Source organism: Prenolepis imparis, unplaced genomic scaffold, assembly GCF_030444845.1.
Source record: "Prenolepis imparis isolate NDT839.2.m4 unplaced genomic scaffold, iyPreImpa1.0 SCAF_3, whole genome shotgun sequence".
Lineage (NCBI taxonomy): Eukaryota > Metazoa > Arthropoda > Insecta > Hymenoptera > Formicidae > Prenolepis > Prenolepis imparis.
Window position 1 is genome coordinate 5,890,609 of NW_028141161.1, and position 10,690 is coordinate 5,901,298.

General features: G+C 32.3%; 2 protein-coding genes and 1 non-coding gene across 3 annotated transcripts; 1 reads left to right on the plus strand and 2 right to left on the minus strand.

Moving 5' to 3' along the window:
• Nucleotides 1-221: 221 nt before the first annotated feature.
• On the minus strand, nt 222-341 carry LOC145934616 (5S ribosomal RNA). Its single transcript, XR_014425078.1, has one exon. It is a non-coding gene; the product is annotated as a 5S ribosomal RNA (ribosomal RNA).
• Nucleotides 342-1,483: 1,142 nt separating this feature from the next.
• LOC145933799 (ribosomal protein S6 kinase beta-1) lies at nt 1,484-6,566 on the plus strand. Its single transcript, XM_083033789.1, has 3 exons — nt 1,484-1,969; nt 2,175-2,215; nt 2,287-6,566. The coding sequence occupies exons 1-3, from the start codon at nt 1,883-1,885 to the stop codon at nt 3,587-3,589; spliced, it is 1,431 nt and encodes a 476-aa protein (XP_082889915.1). The 5' UTR covers nt 1,484-1,882; the 3' UTR covers nt 3,590-6,566.
• Nucleotides 6,567-7,119: 553 nt separating this feature from the next.
• Nucleotides 7,120-9,693, minus strand: LOC145933803 (corepressor of RBPJ and splicing regulator). The gene is made up of 6 exons (XM_083033795.1): nt 9,491-9,693; nt 9,016-9,110; nt 8,705-8,955; nt 8,263-8,392; nt 7,934-8,065; nt 7,120-7,758 (listed from the first exon to the last, which is right to left on the minus strand). The coding sequence occupies exons 1-6, from the start codon at nt 9,560-9,562 to the stop codon at nt 7,371-7,373; spliced, it is 1,068 nt and encodes a 355-aa protein (XP_082889921.1). The 5' UTR covers nt 9,563-9,693; the 3' UTR covers nt 7,120-7,370.
• Nucleotides 9,694-10,690: the final 997 nt, after the last annotated feature.

The window sequence follows — 10,690 nt, forward strand, 5'->3', positions numbered from 1 at the left end:
TTGCGGAGCATTAATAAACTACAATTAGGCTCGACATTTGGTCGCACATTTCGATAATTCCTCAATGCTAGTTCGGCCTCCTTATCTCTATTCTTCATGGATGTGATTAACCAATCACAGAGCCGTATTTGCATCTTAAGACATTACTTAAGACGGTCTTGAAATAAGAACGGACTATGAATACCGACCTAAGATTTGAAGCAAAAAAAAAAAGAAGATGATGCCAACGGTACATGGTGTTCCCAAGCGGTCACCCATCTAAGTACTGACCATGCCCAATGTTGCTTAACTTCAGTGATCGGACGAGAACTGGTGCGTTACAACGTGGTATGACCGTTGACGATGGTAATACCTTTAATTGATGAAAAAATAATAACTTGAAAATTTTAAGACGATTGTAAAAAAGTTTTTTTCATTTTAATTCAAGACTTAAGTATCATTCTGAACGTAAAATTTCCCACTCTTTCCGAATCCGGGGTCAAAAATGGGGGTTTCCATTTTAAAAAATCGAGTTGACCTTCAAATGACCTCTAAACTTGACCTGAAGGTCAAGTTCTAGATAACCATCAAGTCCCTTTTTTTTAACCCTACAACTTTTGTCGGGGTATTTCTTCTTAGAATTCGATTATTCTGAGTTATTCGGGGGTTGCGGTCTTTTTTGAACACCCTGTATATGCTTGATATTTTTGTTCCAGGAATAAAAAAAATAAAGCGATTAATTGTAGATGTCTTTTACATTAATTAAGAAAATTGATTTAACAATTTATTTTTTATTGCAGATACATATATGCATAAAAATATTTAAATAACTTAAATTATCCTTGTCCATAGTGTATACTAAAACATCACGCGCAACTAATAAAATCAAATAAATCTATATTTATATATTTTTTATGGAGAGCTTATTAAGGCTGCTTTCGCGATGAAAATTTTTTTCTCGCCGTCATCACGCGAATTGGCTGATCTTCTTTAATTTATTTCTCATTAATTATTGCGAAAATCGCAAAATGGTAGAGGACTTTTCTATTCAGTTCAACATGCTCTACCTGCAACTGGTGGTTCGCGAATTATGGGACACCCTGTATACATAATTTTTATTAAAATTAATTTATTTTACATGTAGTAATGTGCTAAAAAGAGAGCGAAAATAAAGAGAAAATGAGATAAAAGTTTAGATGGCAGTACTGGTTATACTCGCTGATTTCACGCATGCGCGTTCCATTTTATGTTACACAAACATCAAAGGTGCCGACAGAGAGTTGCGCTACTGTATATACTGTGCTATTAATCTGTGGCGGCGAGGACCCTCTCATTCTTCTCTCTGCCAATAGCAGCAAACTGCTGCGTCACTAGAAGTCCTTAGAATCCCTAGTCTAGGGATTTCAGTGATGCCGTCTTTGTATGACGCTGCCCTCTGGTATTTAATATGACAATTATTACCAAATTCACACAATTCGTATGTAAAAAAGAACTCAGTATCCGTACTTGTGTATGTTTCTATACTCGGAACGTCACGTCGAATTTGATATCAACCTAGTAAAACAGGTTATTTTCATGCGTGCATCCGCAATTACATATGTGAACTTAGCGATATCATTGTAACTTGGCATTTCAAAGCTTTTTGATTTGTTTTTTTCAAAGAAACTCGATAAATATAGAGAGACTCTGTAACTATCGTTATTTTAACGTAATTCGAGGTGAGTCTCCTCGCAATTTTCAGAGATAAATGTGAAGTTATATCTACACATCTACAGAAGCTTATGTACAACAGAATTTTCGTACAATATCGTCTCTGGTAAAAAAAAAAGATTGACAGATTGCGAACACGTGTCTTCCTCAACTCGTATAATTTTCCGATGTGAGTTTTTGACGTATCGAGAGAATGGCAGGAGTATTTGACATCGAGTTGCACGACGGTGATGCTACAAATCAGGACGAATCAGATGACGATGTGATCGAAAACAGAGAGGTAAAGAATACATATATCTGTCTCAAAATTTGAATTATATTTATAACAATGATATACTTCAATTTTCCCTTCCCCAGATAGCAAGCGTACGTCATTTTGACGTCAATGACGTCATTTCGATGTTTAATGACGTCAGTTTGCTTCTTGGGTGTTCTCTCTCTCTCCTCCCCCTCCCATATATATATATGTATATATTCATTTTTAGGAGGAATATAATCATGCGGCAACCGTAAGCACTCTATTAGAGTAAGTATTTTGGTTGCGTTTGATCTTAAAATAATAAAAAGTCATTGAAAGTTATTAAATTTACTTCTTAGATCCGAAAATTTGGAGAGAGTTCAGTTGTCGGAGCAGAATGTGAATCCTGGTCAAGAGAAAGCTGGTCCGCAGGACTTCGAATTATGCAAGATCTTGGGAGAGGGTGGCTACGGGAAGGTCTTTCAAGTCAGAAAGGTCACCGGAAAGGACAAGGGCAGTATCTTCGCTATGAAAGTATTGCGCAAGGCGTCCATCATACGAAATCAGAAGGACACCGCTCACACAAAAGCCGAGAGAAATATCCTGGAGGCCGTGAAACATCCGTTCATCGTGAACCTCATGTACGCTTTCCAAACCGGTGGCAAGCTGTACTTGATCTTGGAGTATTTATGCGGCGGCGAACTCTTCACTTATCTCGACCGAGAGGGTATCTTCCTGGAGGACACGGCCTGCTTCTACCTGTCCGAGATTATACTGGCGCTGCAACATCTACACAATCAGGGAATCATATACAGGGACTTGAAGCCGGAGAATATCTTACTGGACGTCGAGGGCCACGTCAAGTTGACGGATTTTGGCCTCTGTAAGGAGCATATACAGGAGGGCACGGTGACGCACACATTTTGCGGAACGATAGAGTACATGGCACCGGAGATTCTCACCCGGAGCGGTCACGGTAAAGCGGTGGACTGGTGGAGCCTGGGTGCCCTGATGTTTGACATGCTTACAGGAATGCCGCCGTTCACCGGCGACGACAGGAGGAAGACCATCGAGAAGATTTTACGTGGAAAACTGAGTCTTCCCCAGTATCTGACACCGGACGCCCGCGATCTCATACGTAAGCTCCTGAAGAGGCAGGTCGTTCAGAGATTGGGCTCCGGTTTGGAGGACGCCGAGCAGATCAAGAACCACAACTTCTTCAAGCATATCAATTGGCAGGACGTGATCGCGCGGAAGCTGGATCCGCCGTTCAAGCCATCCCTGAAGAGCGCCGACGACACGTCGCAGTTCGACGAACAGTTCACGGCTACCGTGCCGGTTGATTCTCCGGTCGAGAGTACCCTCAGTGAATCGGCGAACATGATCTTTCAGGGCTTCACTTACGTGGCGCCGAGCGTCCTGGAAGAGATGTACGCACAACCGAAGGTCGTGAACGCCAAGAGCCCGCGTAGGACACTGTTGAACAATCCTGGTTTCGGTGCGGCGACCGGTTTGCACAGTTTCTCGTCGCCCAAACTGATGGACGTTCATCTCCACCCGTCGTTAGACTTTCAACAGCAGCACAGGCAGCGTACGATGGGATCCAACAGCGTGGAGGACACTGAAATGGTGGATCTCGCCCAACCACCGAATCGTTTATAGTGCTGCGACACGTTGTGCGCAAATTATCAACTTCCGGACGTGAACTGTGAACGGAAGAAGTACAGTCCGTGAAGCTGTTCTCGTTCGCTGTTGCTTGCCGATGACGAATGATGAATAGAATTATATTTAGAGCACAAATTTAATATTATATATATACATACAGGGCGTCCCATTTTAAATAAGCCAGGCAAATACATATTTCAAAAAATATGAAAGATATGAAAAACGTTTCCATTGATGTGATTTGGATAATCGTGTTTGAAGGTCACATGAAGGTCATTTTCAATTTCTTAAATGGAAACCTTTATTTTTCAATGTATATTCTTGTAGCTTATGTTGAGAGCTTTTCAAAATACTATAATAAAATATTTTTTCATTCAGTGCTTTTCGAATTATAATGCTTTGAAGTTTACAGTATTTTTTTTTTTTTTTTTTTTTTTTGACAAAATACAAAATATCTTGTAAAATATTTAGTTTTCGTTAATCTTACCTTAATGCTTTTATGCATAAAATAATTAGACAAATCAATTGGTGTAAAGAAAACGCATAGTTATTTTTAAGAAAATGTATACAATTTGCAACATATTTTTTCTTAAAAACAATTATGCGTTTTCTTTACACCAATTGATCGGCCTCATTATTCTGTGCATAAAAGTATTAAGGTAAGATTACCGAAAACTGAATGTTTTACAAGATATTTTGTATTTTATGTAAAAAAATAGTATATCTTTCAAGCCTCATAACGCGAAAAATATTTAACGGAAAGAAACTTTATTATAGTGTTTCGAAAAGTTAAGATAAGCTACAAGAATATATGCATTGAAAAATAGGGGTTTTGATTTAAGAAATTGAAGGTAATCTTGGATAATCATTTGAAGGTTATGTGAAGGTCACTTTCACAAACGACTATCCCAAGTGACATCATCTTCTGTCCCCCTTCAAACCAAACAACTTTTGTCTGAAACGTTTTTCTCTATCTTTCATATTTTTTTAGATATTTGCCTGGCTCATTTAAAATGGGACACCTTGTATATAGTAAAAAAATTAACAATATTGGGCGGCCTCCTCGATATGTAAACTATTTCGAAACAGCCGAATGTTTGTTCGCAATGCAAGAAAAAAATGAATATATCTTTTTTTCTTTTTTTCATGTAAATAATACATGCCAGGAACAAGTACATTCTTTAGAGAGACAAATTATGGCAATTTATGGCATTAATGAGACATTTACAAGCAAAATGCAGTTCAAATCTGAGAAGATTATATTATAATAGTATAATACAAGCATACCACACAATCATATCATTTATTATACAATTTGCTAGCAATAGAGTTTCTAATAGTACATATAAATAGTACATTTAATAGTTCATATAAAGTAACGAGTGCTTTAAAGAATATTAGAATTAAAAAAATATATTAGAGAAAAATGACTATTTTTTCTTTTTTTTATTTAAAAAATCGCACGATCTAATCTTTTTGTATTTTCAAATTGAGCCAATCTTCTAGCATTTTATTTTTAGTGCTCTGGAATTAAAAAACTTATTTGCTGAAAGTAAAACATTTAAACATACACCCAAATAGCAAATTGACGTCATTAAACGTCAAAATGACGTCATTTAACGTCAAAATGACGAACACTTGCTACCTGGGACAGTATTTTCTAATCTTTCTTCGATAATTCCTTTTTCTTGCAATAGATATAGAAACGTGTGTGTGTGTGTGTGTGTGTATGTGTGCGTGTATAAAAGATAAGCTATTTGTGTATCAATTCTTGTTAAAATAATTCTACATTCCGGTTTATGTATCCTGGATATTACAACGATTCATACTTATATAAGATAATCATCAGGAATTCTTATATAAGAAACGAAGTCTGCAAATTTTTTGTTTTGCAATTATTATATTTAATGCAAATATGTATTCCTACAACAATTTATAATTCCTATCACAATTTATTATATGTGAAGAAATCTGTTTTAATGAAAGCAGAAAGAAAAAAATGGAAATTTTTTCATTGTATCGTATATGTAAAAGTAAAGTCAATTTTTTTTCTAGCAATTTTATTCAGAGCAACAATGTATGTTGCATTTTTAAAGAACAGCATTTCTCTAATAGAATTAATTGTAATTATTATATCATTTTCAGCAGTATGGAAAAGCAGTGTGAAATGTTTCAATTATAATATAAATGTATTCTCATTTTATCTATTATCTATTTATACACACACACACACACATATATACAATATTATATATATATATATACACATCGATTCTAACTGTTAAACATAATTAACATAATTAATGAATTAATTGTATATATAGCTGTCAATCCAATATTACTTCCTAACATCATAGTATTGTATCGCATTAAAAGTGCAATTTATTTGCAAAAATGATTATGCAAACAGATTTCAAAATGCCCAAGTGTTCAAAGCCATTTAATGTGGCTAACATTTTACACACACACATACACACATAATATTGATACATTATATGTAAAAACATATATATGCAAGACCGGATTGTTATTAAACTAATGATATGAAAAATATAAAGTAAAAGAAAAATTATTATGATTTTTTGAATAATATGCGCCATAGACAGGGAAAAAAAGGAATCTAATAAACATCTGTAATATACATAAATGTACATTGCCAATAATGATTCCATATGTATCATCTTTGTGAAAAAGATATATTATTACATTAAGATTATATGCAATTATAAGATTATAAGATATCAATAACATGTTAACGTGCTTGATTGATTTGTAAAAATAAAGTGCATGCTATTATAATAAAACTTATTAATGTTTGTATTACACAAGTGGTTACTAGAAATGTTTCAATCATTGAATAAAACATTGTAATTAATTTACAATCTATTTTATTAATATATATACACATATATGTGTGCTAATATTTAGATATTAACCCTTGTCGGCTGCTTTATACACTGTAAAAAAAAAAATATAATGTATTACATAAATAATAAGTGTAAAATGTATACGTTTAAATTATTTATCGTGTAATTTTACATTTATTATTTATGTAGTTTTACATATTTTTATGTAATACATTTTTTACAGTGTAACCATCTGAAAATCATCTGTTATCAATCTATATGATCTACAGTGCATTGTCTCATATATGAAATTAAATTGTGCTATGCAGTGTTGTATTTAGATAATTTTAAAATTAACTAGATAAAGATGAGATGAAAATATGTAAATTTATCTTATAATTAGATAAGATGATGATTTTGTTTTAAATATATCTATATAAAAGATAAAATTATATGGCGATTCATCTGGATAACTTTCAGATATTATTTTTAAGATCGCTTATGTAAACACAGTTATAAAAAGAAATGTAAATTATAAAAGGGATATAAAAATATATTCATTCTTTTATTTATAAGTTTAGTTTATCGCTTACGTTCTACTACTTAAATATTTTTATGTGCTATGATTCTAAACTAAATTATCTAAACATTACTTTAGATAATTTAATAACGATAACACTTTTCATCTAAGATGTAGATATACATATAGATCATACATATTTTTATTATCTATATAAAAATAAGATGACGCCAAAATTTCATCTAGATGATCTATATAATTTTATTTAGATAACAGCAAACACTGGTGATATGCATTTTTTAATTAAATAATATATGAACATGCTTTTATTATTAGTTTCATAGTTACATGATACATTTATATATTTAAAAACATTTCGAAAATTATTATTAATAATGTGTACGCTCTTTCTTTACTTTGCAGCACTATGCTTATTTCTATTTTTCTCTTCAGTTTTAATTTTTTTCTCTCTATTGTAGCGATTCTTATCTGTATTATATTTGTCATTGTTGCTCCTCCTTTTATGTTTGTACTTATACACATCATCATTTCGCTTTTTTTTATGTTTATGAGTAGACTTCTCTTTAGAATCGGATTTCTTTTTTTTTTTCTTGTCTTTTTTTGAATGAAAATCTTCAGAATCGCTGCTGGTATGTGTGTTACTATTGCTACTATCGCTATCACTATTACTAGTATCGCTACTACTGCTGCTAGATTTGTTGTTATTACTACTTAATTTTTTCTTCTTCAATTTCCTTTTACTTTTGATGCGATTTTTCTTTTCTAATATCTGTAACTTCCTGTAATTAAATTATAAAGATAAATAATCTTCTAATTTAATAAAATTTAAAAAATATTTGTATTAAAGATATTTAACTCAAATATTCTTTATCAATAGAGTAAAGGAATATACACTCACTCCAAAAAAAGGGAGTTGACTCACTTGGAGTGAGTGTATATATAATATAAACTTACAATAATAATTTCTTCTTTTCCTTTTTTGACAACAATTTTAAGAAAGATAATTCCGACTGGTCTTCATCTTCAGAGATCATGAGGTGCTCATGTTCTGGAATTCGTAAATGTTGTTGTGCATCCAATACAGATCTGCAGTACACATGAAAAGTTAATTTAATAATTTAATATTTATTTATACTCTTTTTTATATAGTATATAATCTGCTTTATAATTTATTTTACACATGAAAAGTTACACACATGAAATTTATTTCTACATTACACGTTCGTAATATATGTAACATGTCTACTGCACACGCACACAAATATGTATTATGACAAACTTACTTTTTCAGAGCCAAACCATCTTCTCGCATCTGTTGAACAAGTGTCATAGTATCTGGAGCAGATGATGCTTGCAAATTATTATTTGCCATTACAACACTCATTGCTTGACTATATAATGGACACTCCTTATCTAAAAATAATTTATCAAAGTTTTTTTTATTATGTTATTTAAAACTCTTTAATACAGTTTTACAAGATTGTCATTTAATGAATAATTCAAAATTTTATAACTAAGGTGAGGAGTTATTTATTTGACAAAAATGTTTCCAAAAATCTTTCTAGCAGAAAGATGTTAAAAGAGATCAATTATCATCTATATAGTAAGTTATTTTGTCAATAACGGATAAAGTTTCATTTGTTTCGAAATTAACTTGATAATCTTGTAAAAGAGTAAAAAGTGATCTCATAATCCAATAATATTGTAAATATTATGTTAAGTTACCTGTATTTATGTGTCCCCATTTGTGGCATTTTATACATCTTACATTCCTTACTTGTATGCCAAAGGGTTGATCTCGTATTTCGCTATCTCCTTTGCAATAACTTTCTCTTGGAGCGTTATATTTCCGCTGCCATTCAAACTTGTATTCAGGTTCGTTGTCTTCCTTTTCTCTTTCCTTTTTTGCTCCAGGAGGTGGTTCGTACATAAAGTTTACACTAAGTTTATCCTTGCTTTCCTTGCTGAGTAATGCTCTAAAAATAGTTTTACATTAGAAACAAAATTCTTTTTATTACGAGCTATTGCAAACTTACTTATTATTATGAAGATCTTGTTCTTTCTCATATTGTACTCGTAGCTCTTCCTGCTTCTTCTTGTAAGCCTCTGCTTGCTGCTCTGCCATCCATACCTGGCACAAAAACATATATTTAATATAGAGAAATATATTTCGTTATAAAATTATTTGTATGCAAATATAATATGCAAATATTATTATAATATAATATTGCAAATAATATGCAAATAATATATATAATTAAATAAATTTTTTTCTTTCTTTCTCACATACACAACAAAGAGAGGAATGCCATGATTTGTACATGAAAACATGATAAATTTCAATAACATATGATTGCTAAATTATGTGAAGAATCGATTTTTAATCACATAATTAAAAATATTTCTTACGTTACTTTACTAAAGTATAAGATTTAATATGATTTTTTTAAAGACAATTATATAAAAATATTTTCAGTTATAATAAAAAGGATATATATTGCATTTTCATACTCGTTTTAAATTATCTCGCGACGCTGGATGGAAAAACTTCTTGCACATATAATTGTTGAATCCTTTTCCCATTTTTACTTAATTTTTGCAATTTTACACAATTACGCACAATACACTATACTGAATACTGACTAAACAAATATGCGTATACAATATTTATATATATACATGCAAATAAAATGACGTTGATCATCAATCATCACCAATGCAGATTGTATTTTTTTGAGATGTGACGACTCTTACCACTAGCCTTAATTCCCTAGCGCGCGGACCAATCAGCCATCAATCGCCGACGCATACTGTCACGTCTGGGTGATCTTCCTTCTCTCTCTATGCCTAGGCTAGTGAGAAAACGGGCGTTCTCTATTTTTGTGAGGCAATCTGCTTACACCGGCTATACCTCTGGGACAGCTCCGTGAACTTGGCCCCCCAATTTTGACTTTTTGAGTTTTTTTTTTTTTAATCGTTTGTAAGTCGTTTGTAGGTGATTGTTAGATTAATTAAAACGTTTGTTAGATTAGCCTCGCGCTGCAAAATAAAAAATAAAATTGACCGTAAAGTTAGCCCCCGGTTTTTTATTTTGATCCTATTTCAGTTTTGCAGAGGCTGAATCGATGCGGAATCGTTTGTTGGTCACGAATATGCTAATTAAAACGTTTGTTAGATCGTCGTTTCTTAAATAAAAGCAAAAAACGATATTTGATAATTTTCTAGGGAAATATCCGCAAAGTTAGCCCCCGGCTTTTAATTTCGATTATTTAAGTTTTGCAGAGGCTCAATCGATGCGGAATCGTTTGTTGGTCACGAATATGCTAATTAGAACGTTTGTTAGATCGTCGATTCTTAAATAAAAGCAAAAAACGATATTTGATAATTTTCTAGGGAAATAACCGTGAAGTTAGCCCTCGGCTTTTAATTTAGATTATTTAAGTTTTGCAGAGGCTCAATCGATGCGGAATCGTTTGTTGGTCACGAATATGCTAATTAGAACGTTTGTTAGATCGTCGTTTCTTAAATAAAAGCAAAAAACGATATTTGATAATTTTCTAGGGAAATAACCGTGAAGTTAGCCCTCGGCTTTTAATTTAGATTATTTAAGTTTTGCAGAGGCTCAATCGATGCGGAATCGTTTGTTGGTAACGAATATGCTAATTAGAACGTTTGTTAGATCATCGTTTCTTAAATAAAAGCAAAAAACGA

Bases quoted from the DNA above. Each gene is read 5' to 3' on its own strand.
- LOC145933799 (XM_083033789.1), top strand. From the start codon at position 1,883: ATGGCAGGAGTATTTGACATCGAGTTGCACGACGGTGATGCTACAAAT. The intron at 1,970-2,174 runs GTAAAGAATACA...ATTCATTTTTAG, and splicing joins ATGTGATCGAAAACAGAGAG to GAGGAATATAATCATGCGGC. The intron at 2,216-2,286 runs GTAAGTATTTTG...TTTACTTCTTAG, and splicing joins ACCGTAAGCACTCTATTAGA to ATCCGAAAATTTGGAGAGAG.
- LOC145933803 (XM_083033795.1), bottom strand. From the start codon at position 9,562: ATGGGAAAAGGATTCAACAATTATATGTGCAAGAAGTTTTTCCATCCA. The intron at 8,956-9,015 runs GTAAGTTTGCAA...AACTATTTTTAG, and splicing joins CAAGATCTTCATAATAATAA to AGCATTACTCAGCAAGGAAA. The intron at 8,393-8,704 runs GTAACTTAACAT...AATTATTTTTAG, and splicing joins ATGGGGACACATAAATACAG to ATAAGGAGTGTCCATTATAT.